This window comes from Tripterygium wilfordii, chromosome 13, assembly GCF_013401445.1.
Source record: "Tripterygium wilfordii isolate XIE 37 chromosome 13, ASM1340144v1, whole genome shotgun sequence".
NCBI classification, from domain to species: domain Eukaryota; kingdom Viridiplantae; phylum Streptophyta; class Magnoliopsida; order Celastrales; family Celastraceae; genus Tripterygium; species Tripterygium wilfordii.
Genome location: NC_052244.1, coordinates 8,285,443 through 8,309,759, shown reverse-complemented (window position 1 = coordinate 8,309,759; position 24,317 = coordinate 8,285,443). Strand labels below are relative to the sequence as shown.

General features: G+C 37.9%; 1 protein-coding gene, 1 long non-coding RNA gene and 1 other non-coding gene across 3 annotated transcripts; 1 reads left to right on the top strand and 2 right to left on the bottom strand.

Moving 5' to 3' along the window:
• Positions 1 to 619: 619 nt before the first annotated feature.
• On the bottom strand, positions 620 to 2,011 carry LOC120011957. The gene is made up of 4 exons (XR_005471178.1): positions 1,848 to 2,011; positions 1,661 to 1,711; positions 1,518 to 1,561; positions 620 to 879 (listed from the first exon to the last, which is right to left on the bottom strand). It is a non-coding gene; the product is annotated as an uncharacterized LOC120011957 (long non-coding RNA).
• Positions 2,012 to 12,332: 10,321 nt separating this feature from the next.
• On the top strand, positions 12,333 to 16,923 carry LOC120011956 (zinc finger CCCH domain-containing protein 17-like). The gene is made up of 3 exons (XM_038863158.1): positions 12,333 to 12,657; positions 13,652 to 13,762; positions 14,768 to 16,923. Exons 1-3 carry the CDS (start codon positions 12,514 to 12,516, stop codon positions 16,718 to 16,720), a joined length of 2,208 nt encoding a protein of 735 aa, XP_038719086.1. The 5' UTR covers positions 12,333 to 12,513; the 3' UTR covers positions 16,721 to 16,923.
• Positions 16,924 to 24,211: 7,288 nt separating this feature from the next.
• Positions 24,212 to 24,317, bottom strand: LOC120013993. Its single transcript, XR_005471527.1, has one exon. It is a non-coding gene; the product is annotated as a small nucleolar RNA R71 (small nucleolar RNA).

The window sequence follows — 24,317 nt, the reverse complement described above, 5'->3', positions numbered from 1 at the left end:
TATCCTCTTAGAAATGTTGAAACCACTATGCTCTTTAGTTTTATCTAAATCTATAAATTCATACTCCATAGTGGATCTGACTACACAAGTTTATTTCAAGAATTTTGAAGACACTGTAGCTCATTCTACAATAAAGACAAAACCACTTGTGGATTTTGAATATTTAGTATCAAATATCAAATTAACATCCAAAAGACATGAGAATTGGTATTTGAAATAAGTTACAACTCTCTTTATCTCTCTCAATGTGCTAACATAAAAGAAGAGATTTGATGTAACGCCCCGACCCGGTAGTCTCGATCACACGGAGCACCCTACTGATCGTCCAATCATCCACTAAATAGGTGTATCAATAACAAGTCTCAATCCGAGAATTTAAATACAAATTGTCACACCCCGTCCCGGAACGTGACTTATTGGCAACACGTGTGTGCACCCACGTGCCGCCACTTAAAATCAAGACTCCAATACCATTAACTCACAATTAAACCCAATAAAATTTAAGTAAAAATCCGACAGCATCTCCCCGTATATCGGAGAATGTCCCTTGCATCAATACAAAACAATTTAAGCCAACCAATTCAAATACCACAACTCACTCAACCAGGGCCGCTGGCCATATCCGTCAACAATTCCATATTCATACACATACTAAGGCCTCAGGCCAAAACCATCCAGAATCATCATTCATCCAGAACAATACATACTCGTATGTATCTCAATACGCAACTAAACCAAAGACTAATCAAACACCACAACATAAACACTACACAAAAATAATAAAAACAAACCATCACACCAATACTCGTCCAGGCCATCCAAATCACGCGCCTTCTTGCTGATCCGTAGTCAGAGCACTAGCACTAGTACCTATATCACCTGAGGAGGAGAAAAATAAAACAGTGAGTAGGAGGCCCAGTAGGGATATCGAATAAGAGAATAAAATGAAGAATAAGGCCGGAATATTTTAAAGAAGTAACACAATGCAACAACATGCCATGTCATCAAACAAATGCAATTCAAACATCTAACCGAGCCATGTTGCTAGAGCCAATTATCTGAAACCACTAGCACATGTTCTCACAAATATTTCATACCCTGCCACTAGAGCCAATTAACCGGAACCATTAGCGCATGTTCATACAAGTACCATCAACCGTGTCACTAGAGCTAAATAACCGGAACCACTAGTACACGTTAACATAAGTACCAAAATCCAATCCACCACTGCCACCATGCAACAAATGCAATATCACACATTCATGTTATGCAACTAAACTCATTGCGCTCAATTTCATTCAACCATATGATCAAGAGCATCGACTACTCGATAGGTGATCGAGTGTCCAAGGGTAATGCATCAATTACAACCATCTAACAACAAGGGTATTTCCACACACAATAGTATACATACAAAGGTTTGTTTCCCCTTGAACAATAAGGCGGAAACGAATTAATTTAATCACAATCCGGGTAGCCAAGAGTGTTTCGACATTGAGGGTTAAGAAAATCCCTACCTTGTTTGAGCAAATCCTCACTAACTCCTCCAAGTTTAATCAACCTACACCATACACACATACAACTAAATTTCTCTTTCCATATCATCAATATCATCAATTCTCTCCATAATCAATTCCTAATTTCAAAGTAAATCACTTACCTTGCTCAACTCTTCAATCCCTAGTCAAATCTCCTCTTGGTGAACACCAATCTTCAATCCAAGTTCAAATCTGAAATTATAATTCATAACCCATGATAAATTCACAAGTTTAAGCACTCAAAACCCCAATTTCATGAACTTAACCAAACCCACAAAACCCTAACTTCAATTTTTTGTAAAAGCTTACCTTACTCTCTTCTCTTTCTATAAGCTAATGAGGTGGAGTGTAGACTACTACAACCTTGAAGCACCCTTGCTTGCCGAAAATCTCTCCGGAATTAGGTGGTCTTGAGTGGTAGGGGAAGTGCACGGTCACTTCCCCTCTTTTTGTTTTTTCTTTGTTCGGTGAAGGTCTGCGATTGCAAACCTTCACCCGCTTACTCTCTCTCTCTCTCTCTCTCTATATATATATATATATATATATATATATTTTAAATCCTTTACTTTTATTCTTTACCTTATTTAACCCTCAAATAAATTCAAATACTCTTTAAACCCTTTCATTAATTCTTTTTACCCCACAATTTTACCATTTCCCTAACTAAGCCCTCTTTATCCTCTTTATTATTTTATTTTTATTTTTATGACAGGGTATTACATAAATAGTACTAATAACATAACCATAATACCCAACCATCTATGTCCTATCACTCTCCAGGGCCTATCCATGTCAGGCACGCTCCTTCTAGTTCGCAACCCTGATACCGGAACTAGACTCACCTATGGGGGAAAAAGAAAAGAAAAAGGGTGAGCGAAAGGCCCAAAAGAAAATAATAGAGAATGAATAATCGATATTAGAGTTGAATTATCAAAGAAAGTCAAATGCAACAATATGATATCTAACATCATGTACACCAAAACAAAAGTAAATAACAACATCATACGAGCTCCTAACTTGGCCCATCGGCATCCCTATACTCAACGGGACCCTGAACAGCCCAACGGTATCACCGTATGGTGCACTAAATACATATGGAATCCTGACCCTGCCCATCGGCGTTCTCATACTCATCAGAACCCTGAACGGCCCAACGACATTCCACATCTCACACTAACCATACCTAGGAGATGTACGGGTCCGTACCCAACATCCATCGTGCAACTACAATGCATGTCCAACATGATTGTGTAATAATATATACATACAATCCTACATAGATACTACTACATGATGCATGTTCAAGAGTATCCCATGTTCAATAGGAGATTGAGCATGTAGGGTATGCAATATCACTCAATTCACACGACAAAGTAATCACACAATAGGGTTGTTCTCTCTTAGGCACAATTAAGACGAGAACGAAATAACAATGACCCATGAGAAAAATCAACGCTCTCAATAGAAAGAATATAGTCATTGGAAATGGAAAGGGTGAAGTTTCCCTACCTCTCCTCCTTAGCTTTTATTCAAATTTCACAAACCGTCCCACGTGTGCATCCAATGCTTTCCGAGTACTATCTATTGAGCCAATTTACCATGAGCAACACAAATTGTCATTATAAATCCACAATTACTAATTTAGACTCCCAATCCCGAAGTACCCATAAACCCTAAAATCCCAAATCACCCAAACACCCAAATTCATGGTTTTAAGTTAAATAAACTCACCAAGGGTGTAGAAATAAGTAAAAGGAAGTGATTCAAGCTTCCTTTGGGCCTCAAATGGTGTAGGAGTTCATGGATTCGAGTTTGGGTTCAAACCTTGAAGTTAGAACAAAAATGGAAGTTGAAGAACATGTAATCTAGAGAGAGAAGTCATAATCCAACTTGAAAAAACTTGAAAGAGAATAATCTTACCTTGGTTGATGATCTTGGACTGATGGAAGTGAGGGAATTTAAGAGAAATTGGTGTTTAGGGTTGGTTTTTGTCGGTGGGTTTTAGAGAAATCATGAAATGAGTATTTTAAAACCTTAATTCCACGCGTGCTGGAAATTGTCCGATAGATCGGGACTTCTCCCGATCGATCGGAATTTGCCCTTGTCCCATTTTCTAGTGGTGGGTTCCGATCGATCTGAAATGGGGGTATGCTATTCTCCCTATGACTGTTCAAATGCCTTTTTAAAAAGTTGTCCAGACAGTTATACCTGTTATCCATAATTTCGGTTTAACATCTTCCATACACCCCCGGCTCACATGGTATTAATTTCTAATTGTTTTTAACCTCAAATTTAACTTCAAACCTGTCTACCTGGCTCAAATGGATATATACTCGACACGTGTCATTCATACAAGGACTCTAAAAATACGGGGCATTACATTTGATCTCTCTTTTTGGGTGAGAATCACGATACACAAAAGATAAGACACATTTGAGAAAAAAGAGAGAGTGATTAATTTCTTGAAAGCAAAATCTTTTTCGTGTTCCTATACTTCTAGCTAGCAAAAGAAGGACTAGGGGCTGTCATCCATTTGAAAGAATCAAGTGCTGACTCTTATGAAGTTCGATTATTCAACTTATGTTGTGTGGACTGATTGGAGGTCGGATGCTCGAATGGCTTTTGGTGGATGATTGGATCATGATCGGGACTATCTGAACGTGTAATAGCATTCAGGAAAGTCTGGTTTGTACTGCCTGGACGTGACATAACATTCTGAAAAATCAGATTTGTTACATTCGAGAGCAGGAACAGAGGTATGTTACTGAATCGTTAAGTAACATGCTATGTGATGGTAACTTTTGCATAAAAGCTAAATGATTCTTTGTAGATCGCATATATATAAAAAATTAAATTCCGCTGCGACTATGTATGCGAATCTTTCATAAATGTTCTTACTGCATCCAAAGTTCTTGGTTGAGCTTTTGATTCTTCTAGTATTTTAATGGAAAAGGAGCCTATGAGGAGAGTGGAAGTAGGTCTCTGATATAATTTGTATATAAAGCCTTGACTGAAAGCAATAGAAGTAATTTGCCAGAAGAAGAAGAAGAAAGAAGAAGCTTAGCAATCAATAAATTGATTGACTTGAAAAAACCATACACAGATGCAGATGAAGCTAAAATAAGCAACCTCTTACAAACAAAATATAGCCGTTGGTGTCTGATTAGACTACCAACGGTTATGAAACTACAAAAGAGAACAATAGGCCATTGGCCCAATCAATTCAGCCCAGTGGAATTACTCCAGTGGGTTTACAAACTAAAGAACAAGAGAGCTAATAATAACAATAGGGCTCAAGCCCAACAACTTCAGATCTTCTTCTTCCTCATATCTGCAAGACAGAAAAGAGACGGAAGCAGCACGACGGAAGCAATACATAGAAGAGCATCACGCAGAAGAGAATCTTATCATCCCCCCTCAAGCTGAACAGGAGGAATTAACAATTTGTCATGTTCAGCTTGACGAGTAGGTGATTTAGACGCTGGACAGTGAGTGGCTTGGTCAACAAATCAGCTGGTTGATCTACAGATTTCAGGTAAGTCAACTTCAACATCCCTTGTGTCAGCTTTTCACGAACAAAGTAGAGGTCTAGTTCAATGTGTTTAGTTCGTTCATGAAACACTGGATTGTTTGCTATGTGCATAGCTGCCTGATTGTCGTAATGAAGTATCATAGGGTACATGAGATTGATCTTCAATTCCTTGAATAAATGATCAATCCATGTTAATTCACTGGTTGTTGATGCTATAGCTCTGTATTCAGCTTCAGCAGAAGACTTGGAGACGGTTGGTTGTTTCTTGGATTTCCAAGCAATAAGAGCCTCTCCAAGTTTGATGCAAAAACCTGTTACAGAACGTCTAGAATCTTGACATGCAGCCCAATCAGCATCACAGTATGCTTTTACCTGCAATGTGTTAGTGATAGGATAGAAGAGACCTTGGCTATAGGTCCCTCTTAGATATTTCAAAATTCTTTGAGCAGCAAACATATGTGAATCTGTAGGAGCATGCATAAATTGACTTAAAGTATTAACTGGAAAGGTAATATCTGGTCTAGTAATGGTTAGGTACATTAATTTACCTAACAGTCTTCTATATTGTAAAGGATCTTCAAGTTTTGTACCTGTTGTCAATGTTAGTTTTGTATTGATGTCCATAGGAGAATTATTTACCTTACAGGTCATATATCCTGAGTCCTTAAGTATTTCTAAGGTATACTTTCTTTGTGTGATGGATAAACCCATATTAGTATGCTCAATTTCAAGACCTAAGAAATATTTTAATAAACCTAGATCTTTTATTTTAAAACAGGAAGCTATATAAGTTTTAAGTTGTTGAATTAAACAGGGATCATTTCCTCCTATAGCCATATCATCTACATATAACAAAAGAAACACAATAAGGCTTCTGTGCATTTCTTGTTCCACTGTCTAGAGGCCTGTTTAAGGCCATAAAGTGATTTATTTAATTTGCAAACATGTTTATTATTCTGTAATTTATAACCTGGTGGAGGTTTCATGTAAACCTCCTCATCTAGATCACCATTTAGGAAGGCATTGTGAACATCTAAGTGATGAATTGACCATCTATACATAGTAGCCAATGCAAAAAATATCCTAACAGTGGTCATTTTAACCACTGGTGCAAATGTTTGTTGATAATCAAATCCCTCAGTTTGGCTATACCCTCGAGCAACAAGTCTAGCCTTAAACCTTTCCACAGTACCATCTGGATTATACTTTATTTTGTAAATCCATTTTGAACCTATCGGCTTCCTGCCTGGGGGTAATTCGACTAAACTCCAAGTATTGTTTTCTATAAGTGCCTTCATCTCTGTCTCCATTGCTTGACACCATTCTGGATTAACAGAAGCTTGTTTATAAGTCTTAGGTTCTTGGACGTGACATATATTGGCAATAAAATGTTCATGACTAACATTTGCACATTCATAATCTGCTAAATAAGCTGGTGGTTTTCTAGGTCTGGTATTTGTGATGTGTTGATTAGATATGCTATTTTGTGGTAGTAGTCCTTGACTAATGCTGCTAGTTGTTTGTAAGGGCTTGTCATTATTTCTGAAAGGGAATTCTTGTTCCCTAAATATTACATCTCTAGAAATAAAAATCTCATGTGACTCTAAGTCAAGAAGTCTGTATCCTTTAACTCCATTAGGATAACCAAGAAAAATACAAGCTCTGGCTTTTGGATCAAATTTATTGTGAACTGGTCTATTAGTCTTAGCTAAGCAGTAGCAACCAAAGACTTTTAAGTAGCTATAATCTACTGACTTATCAAAAACAATAGAGTAAGGAGATTTCTTGTCAGTAAATCTACTTGGCATCCTATTTATGAGATAAGTAGCAGTTAAAATGCAGTAAGACCAGAATTCCTCTGGTAGACCAGAAGTAATTCTCAGAGTTCTTGCAGTACTAACAATGTGCTGATGCTTTCTTTCAACAACCCTATTTTGTTGGGGTGTGAAAATGCATGATTTTTGATGCTGGATGCCTTGTGATAAGTAAAATGCAGCCATGTCAAATTCCACACCATTATCAGTTCTCACAATTTTGACAACTTTGTTAAACTGGGTGTGAACATATTTTATGAAATTTTTAATGTGATCTCTGGTCTGTGCCTTAGATGTCATTAGAAAAGTCCATGTCATCCTTGAATGGTCATCCACTATGGTGAGGAAGTATTTATAGCCATCTATGGAAACAACACCATTTGGTCCCCAAATATCTAAATGTAGTAAATCAAAACAAGCTGTGGATCTAGTGTTGCTCAGTACAAAAGATTTTCTTTTCATTTTACCTAACACACATTCATTACATTCACCAATCTTAGAAGAAATAGATTGAGGTAAAAACTTAGATACATTATCAGAAGGATGTCCTAGCCTTTGATGCCAAACCCTAGTGTTCATAATCAGATTAACATGTCCTAGCTTGGTTGAATCTGCAGCCTCATTCTTGGTAAACCAGTATAAACCCTTTTGCAAATCACCCAATCCAATCTTCTTCAAGGTGGCTACTTCCTGCAGTAGACATTTGTCTTTTGTGAATATCACATCATACTTATTTGTTCTAGTCAGTTTACCAATGGATATTAGACTAAAAGCAAACGTAGGGACACATAAAACATTCCTAAGGATGACCTTATCTGTGAGCCTAACTTCTCCTACATGAGTAATTTTATGTTGCTGACCATTAGGCAGGATGACAAATGCATTATGAACAACATGATATGAAGTGAATAATGCAGTATTACACACTACATGATCTGTGGCTCCACTATCCAAAATCCATTTATGTAAATTTTGCTTGTTAAGAAGAAAATTTATACCTGTCCCTGCTGCAGTAGATGCCACAACATGATTTTCTGTACTAGTTTGAGGAGCAGTCACTTTGGATTTTAGAAAATTTATGATCTGCTCACACTGATTGCTAGATAGGTCAAGAGTAGTTGATTGTTGTTGAGGTGTGTCAACTTGTATCATGTTAGCTGCAGCAAAAGACTGGTTCTGAGGTTGAAAAGAAGCTGTAGATGAATTTCCTGGTCTTGGTTTCTTGGTGAAGTTTGCTGGTAATCCATGTAACCTCCAACATTTGTCCCTTGAGTGATTAGTTAGATGACAGTAAGTGCAATACAATCCCTCTTTCTTGGAACTTTCATTGCTTTTGGTTGAGTTATTTCTCTGAAAGGGAGGCTTGTATGCACCTTGATTGGAAGGAGGAAATTTTCTTTTGAATGACATTGCAGCAGCTTCTTGTGAATTTTCAGTTTGCAGAACTTGTTGTCTTAATTCCTCTTGAATGATGATATTGTAGCCTTCTTCAGTTTTTGGAAAAGGTTTCATGAGTAGAATCTGACCACTAACATTGCTGTAAGCCTCATTCAATCCCATGAGGAATTGCATGAGCTTTTGTTTCTCTAAACTAGGACATTTACAGGAACCCTCACAATCTTGTAACTCATCCCAAATCATCTTGAGCTTAGAATAGTAATCTGTCACTGAAAGTGTACCTTGTTTAATTGAAGATAGTTGCTTCAAGAGATCAAACACTCTAGTTTCATTAGTTGCAGAGAACCTGTGCTGAAGATCAAGCCAGACTTCCCTTGCAGTTTTGGCACCTGAGATGGACTTTTGAATAGAAAGAGAGACTGAATATTTAATCCAGGTTTTAACTAAACCATTTGCTTGTTTCCATTGAGGATAAATAGGATCAAATGGATCTGGAATAGAGAGAGTGCCATCAATAAAACCAATTTTATTTCTTGCTTCGAGAGCATCCTTGAAGTCATTACTCCAACTATGATAGCAAACTCCTGTGAATTCCATGGGGATGAGTTTCTGAATGGATAAATCACCATTTGTAACCACATAAGGGTTGCTTGCCACATTTGAAGCAGTATTATGACTGCCTTGTAGAAGACTCTGCAGTTGAGCAAGAGTAGACAGAAGAGTATTAGGATCATTTAGTAGTGGGATTGAAGGTGGTGGAGGTGGTGTGGGTGGTGGTGGTGATAATGGCGGTGGAGGTGGTGCTTGGCCTTGGCCTGAGAGAAGTGCTTGTGCACTACGAATGAGCTCGGCAAATTGAGCTGAAGAATCAGTTGAGATGGAAGAATTCATTAACCCTGTTAGGGCAGAAGGATCAATACCGCTCGATACCATGATATAATTTGTATATAAAGCCTTGACTGAAAGCAATAGAAGTAATTTGCCAGAAGAAGAAGAAGAAGAAAGAAGAAGCTTAGCAATCAATAAATTGATTGACTTGAAAAAACCATACACAGATGCAGAAGAAGCTAAAATAAGCAACCTCTTACAAACAAAATATAGCCGTTGGTGTCTGATTAGACTACCAACGGTTATGAAACTACAAAAGAGAACAATAGGCCAATGGCCCAATCAATTCAGCCCAGTGGAATTACTCCAGTGGGTTTACAAACTAAAGAACAAGAGAGCTAATAATAACAATAGGGCTCAAGCCCAACAACTTCAGATCTTCTTCTTCCTCATATCTGCAAGACAGACAAGAGACGGAAGCAGCACGACGGAAGCAATACATAGAAGAGCTTCACGCAGAAGAGAATCTTATCAGTCTCGAGTTATGTCTTAGTGTTCAAGTTGGTGAAAACCTCGGATGGAATTTGTCAAAATTAATTTTGAAGCGGCTCTTCGAATTGCTCTGAATATTAATGGTTTCAGCTTCATTATTAGGGATGATAATGGCCACCTCTTGGTTGCTTGCGTAGACTTGCGTCTAGCTGCTCTTCATCCTCTTTTGGCTGAAGCTTCTTCAGCCCTGTAATGAATCATGTTAGATGCCTGAGTTTTAATTTTATTCATTTAGAAGGGAATTCCTTAATTCCCATCAATGCTATTAGAAAGGCTTCTAACAAGGAGAATGATTCGGACTGGGGTTCAGTGGTTTCTGAGATTAGAACTCTTTTCCAGAGCTTCTCTTCTTGGTCAATTTCTATTTTCTCATGTCTGTAGAGAATCTAATGGTATGACTCATAATCTTGCCAAGAGATTGCTGCTATCTATTTCCATTCAAGAGGCGTGAAATGGTGCCTCCAGACTTGGTTTTGCTGGTCTCCCGTGAGTGTCATTCTAGTGTCACAGGGATTGATGGGGATCCCAGTTCCATTTGATTTTATTCCTTTGTTTTAGTGCATTTTCTATTTGTTGTTGTTTCACTTTCTTTGTTTTGTTTTGGCCCTCTAGATCGTATTCCAGTGGGAAGAGATGGTGGCCACCTAATGTGGTCTTGTATTGATTTCATCTTTAATACATTGAAGCATATGACCCTCTTCAAAAAAAAAAAGTAGTATATAAACTGTCATGTATTTTGTAAACAATTCAATTTTTACTTGAAATCAAATAATATGAATAAGTAATAATAAAATAAGAGGAAACTAATATTCTAATACTGTTAAGATTTAGAATATAGAAACTGAAACAGTTATTGTTGAACTGGTAAATTGTCTTTGTTGAAATGAGAATATGTAAATTGTCAATAAATTATATTTGAGTGGGTAAAATAAATAATCTATTAAGATACTACGATGCCAGTGCTCTAACTTATGTGTCTCGTACTCTTATGTCTAAATCACTTCTACCTATAGAATACCAAACTTGAATTTCAATAAAATTACACGAGGATAACTGTCAATGTCAATGTGAAATTTAAAAAACATAGTAACAATGTGAGTATATTTTATTCTACATGAATACGAATAGGGGTGTCCAGGTCGGTTTTGTCGGTTTTTATTTATTTATTTTTTAACATAAAAATAACTGATCAATCGGTCAATTATAAACGGTTTGGTCGGTTTTTTAAGGATTTCGTCAGTCCTCAGTAGCATATCTTTAAAGATAATCGACCAATCGATTCGAGCTGTCAGTCGATTCACTCCTAAGCTTTGCCTATGAAAATTAGTCCAAACAAGGAAATATCAATATACAAAATTCAATGGGAAAAAGAGTTCCGTAGTAAAGCGAGAAAATGTCTTTTAAAACATAAAAAAGAAAATAAAAATAGGGTTCTAAGAGTACCTGCAGTAGATTACCTTAACAGATATCCTAAAATACAGATGAAATGTCACTTTTCCCTATTTTATAGATTCTCTATCCAATCAACATTGCATCAGCTTACCTATCATATTCTCTAGTGCATTAAAATAACATTTCTTTCTCTTTCCTTTGTTTATTCTATTTAAAATAATAAATTAATTCCATTTAAAACAATAGATTAATTATATTTGATATTAATAAATTATTTTTATTTAAGATAATATATTAATGCTATTAAAAATTGGAGAATATTATTTTTTTTGGCAAGAGAGGAGTGAGGGAGAAAAAATGAGGAGAGAGAGGAAAGTGAGGAGAGAGAAAGAGGGGAGAGAGAGAAGAGTGAGGAAAGAGAGAGGAGTGACGAGAGATGAGAGAAAAAAGTGAGGAGAGAGGAAGAGAGGAGAGAGAGAGGAGAGAGGAGAGGAGAGGAGAGAATAAAGTTCTAAAGGAGTGGGTTTGGGGCTGATAATCAGAGATAGCGCTGGTGACATGTTGGGCTCGGTCATGAAAAGAGGTTTGAGTACACAGGATGTAGTGCAGGCCGAAGCTGAGGCTTTCATCTTTGGAATGCAAACGACACTAGATATGGGCTTCTCTGAGATCCTCGTTGAGAGTGATTCTACTACGGTAGTTGATAATGTCCTATCTTCGCAACTCTGATTCCTTCCCGGTGGAGCGTTTATTGAATCAGCTTGATTTCTATTAACCCAGTTTGTTAGGGTTGAAGTTTGTCTGCTCGTCGGAGTGCTAATCAGGCTGCTCATGCTCTAGCCAAGCTAGCATTCTGGGTGAATCATGATGTTTTCTTCGTTGATGAATATCCTCACTCTATTTCTAGCATCGTAAGACAAGATGCTATACCTACAAGTTGATTTTTATAAAATGGTGTTTCTTATCAAAAAAAAAAGTATTATTTTATGTTTAGGGAAGTGAATAGTGATTGTCTAGATATAGAGAATTACTCTTCATGTTTTGTAAGTAGAGAATCTCTAGATAATCAAGCTAAATTTTGATAAGTTCTTTATAATGATCTATATTTTACGGATGGATTCATATTTAGATAATGTGAAGTGATGCTATAAGGAGAAGCACATCAAAGCTAGGCGGACCAGCCACGTGTGCAGGTAGTACTTCCCCTGTTTAGTTATCACATACATGCACATACACAATTGCATATACATCTTCATCACAGACTATATAAAGTGAGAGAGGCGGCTCCAATAGGGTTCGACCTGCTTGGTTTTCAGGTGATCCCTCTCACACCAGACCCTTTCACTCCCTCTCTCTATCTCAATCTGTGGCGGCTCTTTTTCTCCTGTTCGCCCTCTGCAATTCGATCTAAGATTGGAACGATCTCTTTCTTTGTGGAGTTGAATTGACGCGAGTTGCCATGGTTGCATCTACACAAGCACAAGCACCACCTACGTCATCAACAACAAATACTTCTTCCGCAGCTCCATCTGCAGAGGAAGAGGCCTTGAAGAGGAACACAGATTGTGTTTACTTTCTTGCTTCCCCATTAACCTGCAAAAAGGTCTTTATTCTTTTCTTGCACTTTTAGGGTTTTTATGGTTCCTCAACATCCGATCACTATAGGGATCTTGGGTTACTTTGCGGATTGACGATTTTGACAATTTTTTTCCGTGTTAGTTTGAGATTGTAATTTTTTATTATGAATATTGAATTGTGGGACTTGAGTTAATGGCTAGTTTCGGATGTTGGATCTTTAAAGTGTAGTATGTAAATCTTTATCTGCTATCAAAAACCTAGAATTGTGATGATAACAATATACTTAATGTTGATGATGAGTTATTCTTAGTGAATCGGGCCGTGGATTTTAAATGTTAATTGTGAGAGCTTGTTTGTTGATCTTTCGCATGGGTATGTTTGATTTTCAAGAGAGACTGGCTTGTTCTCTTGTATTGTTAGAATCCCATCTTTAAACAATTTATACTGGCCTATAAGAGGAAAAAAATTGTGATGCCTGCTACAGTCAAAGTTCTCTCTCTCTGTTTTTTTTTTCCTTCCTGAATTGGATTTTTACTTTTTCCTCTGAATTTCTGGGAATTGTTTATTTCTGAAAAAAAAGGAGATGAATCCACTCAAAGATATCAGTGACAACATTTTTCCGCTGAATTGCAGATTCATGTTTGCAAATCTACTTTGTGGATCTTTGGCCCGTTTTAATTGTAGCTATGCATATTTTGTTTGTTCTTGCTAGTTTTATTTTTTGCCATTTTGGGCAATTGGATGAAAGAACTTATTCTATGGGTATGGGAACTTGCAGCTAGAACAAAGTAGCAGCAAGCATATGGGAATGGTCTGATGCATGTGATATTGCATCACATGCATGTACTTACGAATGTAATCGTTTTTTCAATTTGGCATATATTTGACTTCATATTTTCTTATGAAGTCAGTATAGAGAGGATGCTTTAGATGTTTAATGGCATTCCCCTGGAAAAAAGTGTGTTCTTTATTCCTTAACAAATTATTATTAATGCTCCCCTTTTTATTCTTGTCAACAGGGAAGTGAATGCGAGTATCGGCACAGTGAATATGCACGGGTAAACCCTAAGGATTGTTATTTCTGGTTGAATGGCAATTGCTTGAATCCGAAGTGTGGTTTTCGGCATCCTGTAAGTATTATGCCTTTTTTCCCTCTCTTTATTATTTGATTAACTTTTGAAATCGGAAACTGGAAATAAATGGCAAAAGGGTTAGTAGTTTCATCTTAGGGATAACTGGATAAGTCATTTAGAAGCCATCTTACTTGACACAATGTGAACTTTAAGCTCTCCTACTTTGAAATGTCAACATTGAGCCCTTATTTATTTGTTCAAACTGCCGTTAACAAACAGTCGATGTCTGCTAGTCAAGAGAGATAATGTGGCATGGACACAGTAAGTCAGAAAAAAAGTTCCTTCACATTACTGCATGTCAACCGACAATTTTGATGTCATGCTCAAGAAAACAACTTCAATATCATCTGTGCTCTTTCTGTCGTTCTTTTCTTCTCTCATTTTTCATTTTTTTTTCTTTATAACTCCTTGCCAGAAGCTTCAGTAAGGAGGCTAATTTGAGAACAGCAGCTCTAATGAGCTCTTTAAATTCTTTGAATGTCTCAAGGAATAATCTTACTGGTTTGCTTCTACCAAATTTAATTAGAAACCTGGAACTTGCTTTCATTGATTTGTCCATTAACCAGTTGTCGAGAAATGTTCCTCCTGAGCTTTTGAGAAATCGTTTCGTGGGATTGAATGACTATCCATTAATCTTGATGCACGTGAGTTACAGCTAGGATATTTAAGCATGGTGAAACAGACATGAGAAATGATGTTGTGGAGGCGAAAGGGATAGATCTAAACTGGAGACTTGAGAGTCTTTCAACCAATTTGAAATTGATTTAGAAGAACTATGTAATTTGGAAAGTGAAACTCTGATTGGCAAAGTTTATCTGATGGATTTGAAAGAGAATGGTGGTCCAGTAATTGCAAAGGAACTATGGAAAGTAGATATAGTGAAGGTTTTGGCATCAGGGATGGATTAGACATAGGAATATACTGAAACTTTATGCTTGTTTATTGGAATGGAGGATCGTTGGTGTTTGAGACCCTGAGATCATATATCTTTTCTCTTTTCAGCCTCTTGATGGCTTGTTGGGAACCCAAATGGCAGTTCCTGCTGGAAATTCTTTCCCTCCGCCGCAGACTATTGCAGTGCCTACTGCTCATGCTCAATATGGTGCAGGGAAGCAAGCGGTCCCTTGCATTTTCTTCCAAGGGGGGTTCTGCTTAAAGGGTGACAGATGTGCTTTCTTGCATGGACCAAGCCCTTCAAGTAATAAAACTCCACAGCCAACACCTGCCAGTGAGCCTCAGTCCCAAAAGAAGCCTTTTGGTGCCCTTCAAAAGTGTACTCAAAATCAGAAGATCTCACAAGCAAATGTTTCAAAGGCAGTTGGACCACTTCCTGATGCCAAAGCTGCCCCAAAAGTTGAAAGTGCTCTACCACAAAATAGTGTGACAATCGAAAGGAACTTGCTGCCATCTGCTAGCTTGAATGATGAGGTTTCCAGGTTTATTAAAGCAACTAATGTTCTTTCTGTTGGCAACGGAAATTTGATTAGTCGGTCCACCAATCATTTACATTATTCTCATGTGTCCGATGATTACACTTACCAGAATGGTAAAGATGTTGATGAATTACCGAGGGAGTCCTCTCCTGGTTTTGATGTTCTTGTGGATGATGACCACAGAGATTCTGATTACTTCCATGGTGAAGACCAATATGGGAGAGCAAGAGGTCATGAAGGAAGAGACATGAACAGTGTAAATGAATATGATATGGGGCATTCTGCTGATTACAGTTCAATGGCAGATGTTGATCAAGAAGCGTTCTGTGATCCACGTGCTTACGACTCCTATGATCGCATACATGGCCAGCATGCTTGGGAGCAGCACAGAACTACATCTGAGAGAATGTCAGTGGGGCATCCTCACCTAGAAAGGAGTTACTCAAAAGATGAGAGCCCTGATCATATCTCTGAATCAGATCTGAGATATCACTTATCAAAGCAGAGGAGGGTCAACGGTTTACGATCACTTGTCAGTCATGAGTATGTTCCTGACAGCCATGTTGAGGAGCGAAGCTACAGAGGTTCTTCTCACAGAAAATCTCATAGACCTTCACATGAGAGCTCCATCAGTGGTCGCCTTCGTGGTAGAATAAAGCTTCCTGTGAGGTCTCCCATCGGTGGAAGTGACTTGCACACAGAAAGAGAGACAGACAGGGGAAGGAATAGGCGCAGATTGTCTCCGGGAGTACCACAAATGTCCTCCCACCAGGGGACGCTACGTGACCGAATGAAAGGCAAGCTAGAAGAGGATTACAATGAGGGATGCCTTAGAGGTTCCAGGACTAGAAGTGGAATACCTGATGACAATACTTATTTTTCTGGTCCAAGGAGTCTTGTAGAGCTCAGAGCAGCAAGAAATACAGATAATAAAGATAATCAATCTCTTGGAAAGCGTAAACATTTGATGGACCATCATCAACCATCTGAAGGTGATATTTCTTTCAAAGGGCCAATGCCCCTCAGTGAGATACTTAAGAGAAAAAAGCAAGCTGAAGCAGCAGCCTCAGGAAGTGCTGTATCTGTCAATAAAGAACATGATCAAAATGATAAGGAAAACTCATTCAGTAGCTCCAAGAATACATCAGTCTTAGAGATGCAAAGTGGTCAGTCAGTAAAAAAGGAGGAAGCCAACAACCACGTTGTTAGCGATAAGGAAGAAGATAAATCGCATGAAGCTCTAAATAATGAAGTTGCTGATGGTCCTTCTTCTGAAGTACCTAATGCCAGTGAGCTTGAGACTGAAGATGGTATGGTTGTTGATGAAGGTATGGAAGATCATGAGTATGAAGCTGATGAGCAGGGGGAGGATGAGTATGATTATGAACAAGGTGATGAAGGGGACTATAATTATGATGAAGGTGAAAATGTTGAGGGTGAAGAGGAGTACCTAGAGGGTGAAGATGGTGAAGAGGATGACGGAGATGACTTCAATAAGAAGATTGGTGTCCCGTTGTCATGAAAGATCAGTTGAGATGTCAGATGAGGGGAGATGGATTTTCCTGCCCTTGAATATGGCTCTGGTGGTTGGTTTTAATTGAGCAGCTTAGTTGCTATAAATTTTCTTTGTAGTGGGGTAATCTAAACTTTATTTTCCTTAAATCATTTGAAACCTTCTTTATTGTATTTATAACTTGATTGAATGACAAACCTTCTTCAGATTTCCTTTTGCTTCACAATTTTGCTCCATCTTTCTGCTGACTTGTCTGCTGTTGTGGATATGAACTTTGAGGTGGAGGGCTTTTCACTTGGGACATTATTTAGTTGCGTCATATATGTCCTTTATTGTGTCTATAGCTTGACAAGTATTGTTCATGGCGAAGATCATCATTGGCATACATACCTAAAAAATTCAAAATCGATCGTGTCGTATGTAAGAATCTGGTTATAGGGAGCAGCATTTCAGTTGATCTCAAAATATATGATGCAACTCACAGCAGACTAGATTTTCTTGACATGTTCCCTGATGGTCGAAATGTTGTTCCCAAGTTCATAAATCAACTAATCTATGCAAATTACGCAAGAAGTTTCTCTAGTTCATTAAGACAGCAGTAAAACTAAATTCCAGCCAGTAACTGCTTTTCTTTTGCTATAAAGAGTGCTGTAAAAGCTCAAGTTCCTCATAGCAGTGAAGTGGTCCACCAAAGACTTTTTTGTGCAAACATGAAAAGATTTCAGAATATGTATTCGATGAACCAAGTGGCGTTTTACCAGCTTTGGTTGAAGTTGTCTGCAGATTTTTCGTCATTGGACCTTAGTACAATGGCTGTCACCATGAGACTAATATGGTTGAGTTGGAATAAATTTGTTCATGAAGGTAACCTTTACACATCCCAGCCAAATTGCTAATTAAGGTATGTTGATGGAATCAGAATATAATATTACTGCTCAGATTCGTGTTAAAGCTTGAAGTTCCTGAGGTAGGTGGCTATGCTTGTAGACAATGATCATCGTCATTGCTTACAGAACCAAGAAGGAAGTGGTTCAATTGATGATCAAATGAGGCAATCTAGCAAGATTTGCGTGTTATGGCCTCAATTCTGTCCAAGTTTTGGATCATGAATATATTTAGGTTTATGACCGCTCCAAAAAATAAGACATGATTATGATGTTGTATTGTCAATCACCTAAATGACTGTAGAAGTCTTGCATATAGGTGTCACCATCTAGAGCCATAGTAGGATCTTGCGAGTCTTGAAAAATATCTGATGGAGATGCTATTGGAGAAGAATCTTCATTTAAGACCTCTAGCAAAGTTTGTTTGACGTCTTCTTAATTTAGAAATAGAAGTCAGCATGTCTTTGAAGAGATCCTTTAGGGATGTTTTTTGAGATATTTTCTCCTTTTGAATTAACACATGTTCTTCCTTAAACTTTGAATTTGTCCCACCATTTAATCAAAACCCTCCTACTTTTACCAATAATTCTTAATCGGTATTGTCCATTTAAGGGTGTCTACTTCTCTGATGACAAAAGTCCCATTTCATTATCCAAAACACTTGATAAGTGCCGAGCTCGTCATAATACGGATTATCCATTTTAAATTTATTTAACCTCTCATTTGCCTTAACTGGTATATAATTTATATAGGAAACATTCCCCATTCTACATACTATTGTATAAATCAACTAGGAAAAATAAGAGAATTATCCTGTAGTTGAAATTGGATAAACCAACAATGTTTTCTGGCCCTATTCTCATAAATAAGGACACCGGACCATGCTCGAATATAGTCAAAATAAATAAAAGTTTTAGGGTGAATGGAATGAGATATTTGGTTAAATGACGGCATGAATGCAGATTTACACCCCAATGTTCAGGTGTTGTAACCCTTTTGATAATGAGTTTGAATAAGTTCATTCTTTTTTATTTCTTTTTGTGAGAGAGAAAATTAGCGACCCTGTTTCTAGAAGGATATTTTGGAAGGGAGAAAGTAAAGTAATATACTCCCTTTTTCCCTTATATTGAGGGAAAGGTATCTTCAAGTAGTAAATTAGCTACCTGAATTGGTGGTAATTCATGAACTTCTTTTTCCACCAAGGCTAAAGTCAATACTGGAACTTGGGATAAAAGGAAAATTTCCCTTTATTATTAGGATCTGGTAGAGCTAAAGAATAAGCTTCTTGTGATCATGGTTTAGGGTTCTTACGTAAACGTTGAAATAAGGGATTACAATCGAATACAAGATTTTTATAAGAATTTGAAATATAATTAAGACTCCTTAAAAATCTTTGTAATTGGCTTTTATCTTTTATTTCATCAGGAAACTTATTAGCAAACTTATTAGCCTTGTCGATGGGAATCATCGATTCTAGGGAAATATTATGTTCTAAGAACCTAATTAGGAGTCATCAGCCCAAACAGAGCCTGGGCCCATGGGCCAAAGCCCGGCCCAAGTCCAAAAGGACGTCGGGCCTGGGAAGCTTGAAGAGGACTTATGGACGGGCCTAGGCCTTAGTTTTTGGGTTGGGTCCGGTCCGAAGCCCGATCCCATGGGCTAAATTTGGGCCAAGCCCGACCAATGGCACAAAGTATATTAGATATACATATACATAAGTACAGGTTTTCTCACACACGGGATCCCGTGTTTTCATTTATTTGCGGGATTGTGTTATTAGCCGCACGATTCATCCAACGCCCACCATAACTCAAGACTTTTTTACCCATTTTTAGACCCAAACCCATCCTTCTAACCCGTTTTCACCTCTGCTTCCCCTGCAAATCTCCATACCCATCTCTTTGCTTGTGCCCAAGACACGATTCTTGTGCGATACCGTCTTTCTTGAGTTCATCTTTCTCGATCTCCATCGAATATCCATACCCTTCTTGTAGTTGGTGCCTAAGACCCGATTCTCGTGCGATACCGTCTTTCTCGATCAATACATGGAGAGGCGCCATCGAGAGTCTTGATCGACAGTCTTCATCGGCAGTCTCACATGAGTCTTCACATAAGCCCATTCACAGCACAAGCAGGATAGTCTTCATCTAACCCCAGTCTTCATCAATAGTCCTCACGACGCATTGCTGGTATATTTTATTTTTGCAATTACGGGCATTTATCCATTTGTCGTGGATGCTGAAATTCATAATGTATCACAAAGGGATTTGGGTTCTTCATCATCTAGCGATTTGCATATGTGCCTCAAGTAGTGTTTGAAAAAATCCCTAAAATTGGACAAGAGTTTGAGTCAATAGAAGAATCTCAAAATTATTACAATGAATATGTTAGGGATGCTAGTTTTAGTGTTCAAAATTATTCAACTAAGAAAAACAATTTCAATGAGATTATTAGAAAGGAATTTGTTTGCTTCAAAGAGGGGATTCGGGATGAAAGATCCAAAGCTAATTGTAGTAGAAAACATGGATTAACTTGAGAAGGATGTAAGGCAAAGATGACTGTTGTCAAGAAAGGTACAGTTTTTATTGTCAAACAATTTAATGAGATCCATAATCATATTCTTACAACACCAAGAAAGGTGCATATGTTAAGGTCTCATCGTTCTATGTCAAATACCAAAAAGGCATTAACACAACAATTTGATGCTGCATATTTGTCCATACATAAACATATTAGAATTTTTGAGATACAATCAGGAGGTATAGAAAATATAGGGTGCATTGAGAAAGATTTTAGGTAGGCATTTTGTTTCTTAGCTTACTACTTATAGGATTTTAGGCAAGAATTATGTTGCTATAGTTTTTTAAGTTGTGAACTCCTAATTGTTGAAGATAAATCAATCATTCTAAATGTTAAATCATTGATACAATTCAGAGTGTTTTTACATACTAGCAGGGTACATTTAAAATGTCCTGCAGTTGTATAGCAGTATGAAGGGCTCAAAGAGAAGTGCAACTGTCCTGCAATTGTATCACCATGCCATTCAGAATAGAACACAATTGAGAAGTGCAAAATTAGTCACATTCTTTGGAGGAATTAGATCACTAGTATTCGTTGTAGGAGCATTTGCTATCCTTCATATGATGAAAAGTATTTGACTCCGTCAACACTATTTCTCTTCTAGTGGCCAATGAGATGTATTTAATAGCAGTGTCGCAATCTCCACAGACTCGAAGATTCTTAAATACACGAATTGGTTTCGACTTAGATGTACTTATAAGACCAAATGCAACAACAATTTTCTCACTGTGCCAAAACAAATATTGCTCATTCTGTTCCTCCTCACCATCGACGCTAACCATGACCAGAACTGGTTGTTGTGAGCCACTTTGGTATCCACCACCAGTGGTCGAGGTGGGCACCACATAGCAGATGGGGAACGAAGTCGAGGCGGGCACTAACTACCGGAACCATCTACGAGATAGGTATGGAGATTCGATGGAGATCGAGAAAGACGAACTCGAGAAAGATGGTATCGCACAAGAATCTGTCTTGGGCATAAGCAAAGAGATGGGTATGGAGATTCGATGGAGATTTGCAGGGGAAGCAGAGGTGAAAACAGGTTAGAAGGATAGGTTAGGGTCTGAAAATGGGTAAAGAAGTCTTGAGTCATAGTGGGCGTTGGATGAATCATGCGGCTAATAACACAATCCCCCACAAATAAATGAAAACACGGGATCTCGTGTGTGGGAAAACCTGAACATAAGTATAAGCATATATTTACAACACACACTATGACACCATATATATACATAATGTATAACCATCTGTAGTATGCATGTATAAGGATATCGTGTATATATATGTATACACACGCTATATATATATATATATAAATGACAAAGAGCCCAAACTTTTGGTGGCCCAAAGATCCCAAATCTATGTGGCTCCTAGTGGCATTGCCATGTCACATGCCGAAGGTGGAAAGTTTTTAAAATTTGAAATTTGCAAGCCTCTCACAAATACCCATTTTCTTTCCTCACCCTCACACTCACGTTCTCTCTCCTCCTCTCTCTTTTTTCTCTTTCTCCCCTATGGTCGGAAACGAAGGTCCACCATCCGGCAATCGATGAGGATGGTCCATCGATGAGGATGGTCGACCTACTGATCTGAAGCATAGGAGCACCATGACTCATTCCTAGTCATCATTTGCTGTCAACAGCCGCCTATTTCGCCAGAATCTTGCCTTAAAGTCGTGGCCAATAAACTTTTGAAGCCCGATCCGGCCACCATAGGCAACCCCTCTGCTAACCACTACCATCGTTGAACTTGTCTTGTCAAACTCTACATGTTTCAGCCCTTGGACGACTTGAATAGTCGTCGGAAAGTGAAACCCATTTGTGACCCGGTTGTAACCCATTTTTGGAGCCATTGACTTATATATTTTTTTGTTTTACCTTCATGTTATTAATGTGGAGTGGATCTTATTTTGGATTTTATTAATTTTAATGTCATTCAACTGTTTTTAATCTCATACAGATTGTTATTCCATTTTTTTATGATTATTTCACTATTTTTAATTATCAAGCAGATTGTTATTCCATTATTTTTATATCAAATAGATCGTTATTCCATTGATTTTGATGTCATTACACCGATTTTGATCCTTGAATGTTGATGTGCCAAATATATACATACATTTGTGCATCCTTTACACATGAGTTCATCCCATTTTGAGTAGATTAAGAATTGATATTGCCTAAGAAAACTATATTTGCATATTGTAGGTGTCAAGGCAAGAAAGGGAGGAAAAGAGTGTAAAATGAAGATTGGAGTCCAGAACTGATTTCCGATCGATCGAAGCCATTCCCGATCGATCAAACCTGCCAAAATACCCAAAAACTCGTGGAGACAGATTGTATTTCCGATCGATCGGAAATATTCCCGATCGATCGGAGGTACTATTCACAGCACTCGCAGTTTCACGGAAAAGTTCCGAATTCACGTGTTTTTAAGCCAAAACGACCCCAACTTGTTTTGAAAACGACATAAGAGTTTGGGGAAGTATAAAAGGGCATAAAATAGGGTTTTGAGGGACTTCTTGGAGCTGGGTTTCATTCTACCACCATTGGAGAGCTTGGGCCACCATTGGAGATTGGAGAAGAAGAGGGTCTACAAGGGAGTTTTCTCTCTCCTTTTCTATCCTAGTTTCTACGGTTGATTTCCTTTGTTTAATGATGTATTTTGCTTCCATGAGTGGCTAGATTTCTTACTAGGGTCTTAATGTAACCAAACCTTGAAGATTCAATAAACTTTGTTTCCTAATTTCTTGATTTCTCTCTCTCTCTTGATTGTCTATGGGTGTGATTAATGCTTTTGAATGTTTGACCATCATTCAATTGATTTGTTGCCTAGATTGAGACCGGAAGGAGATATCTAGGGTTTGCCTCAAGCCATAGATGACATAGGGTGCATAATGGGTTTTTGATATATTAATCCGATTGTTAGGAATAACAGGATTTATATTGAAAATACATTTGATGTATCTAGGAATAGAACATTGAATAGGTTGGAAAATCGATTGTCATTATTGAGAGATGAATTAGGGATCAAGGGACCAAGGGAATTGAATTGGATAGGTGAGGTGACGTTAGGTACCCTAGTGCTTCCCATATTTGATTATATACTTGTGTTCGATTTGTCTTTGTTCTTTTTAATTAGTTTAGTTAAAAATCAAAACCAATCTCGAATCCTTTTTTCCCAATTTACATAATTGTTGCTTGTTTGACATTGATTTCTATTGCCAACACATCTCTAGTGGAAACGATAATTTATTCATCTCTTTATTACTTGTGCGATTTGTGCGCTTGCAATTAAATCCGTATCAAGTTTTTGGCGCCGTTGCTGGGGATTGAGGCAATTTTGTTTTTTGTGTCAAATTAGGTTTTCAATTGTGTTAATTGGTTTTTATTTTTCTGTAGAAATTATTTCTCTTGTATGAGCTTGGGGAGACGTTCTAGTAATCCGGAATTAATTGCTATTGACTTGGAGATTGAAAGGACTCTTCACAATCTTAGACGGGAGCTTATTAATAATCAAATAGAAGGCATGGGAGACAATCAAGGAAGGGGGAATGTTGGTGATCTTGGTGGAGCTTTAAATGTGAATGATGGTAATGGTAATGGTGGAGGTGCTAATGGAAGAAATGGTGGTGAAGCGGTTGAAAACCCTCCTAGGCAATTTGATCCTCGCTCTATTGAGGATTGTGCTAGGCCTACTTGGGATACAAATCCTTCAAGCATCCGCTATCCTCCTATCAATGCTACTAATTTTGAGATCAAGTCGGCTATCATCAACATTATCTCTAATTCGGTGGTTTTCTATGGTCTTCCTAATGACGAGCCCAATGTACATCTTCGCTCTTTCTTGCATGTGTGCACTACTTTTGGGATTAACAGAGCTTCCAAGGATGCTATCTTGTTGAGGTTAGTCCCATTTTCTTTGAGGAACAAGGCTAAAGGGTGGTTGATGTCCTTGCCTCCAAATTCTATCACCACTTGGGATGAGATGGCGGAGCAATTCTTGGCAAAATTCTTTCCTCAGGGCAAGGAGGTGCAAATTAGGGAGGATATCATGTCCTTTGCCCAAAAGGATCTTGAATCATTTTATGAGGCTTGGGAGCACTTTAAAGGCATTATTAGAAGTTGCCCAAACCATGGACT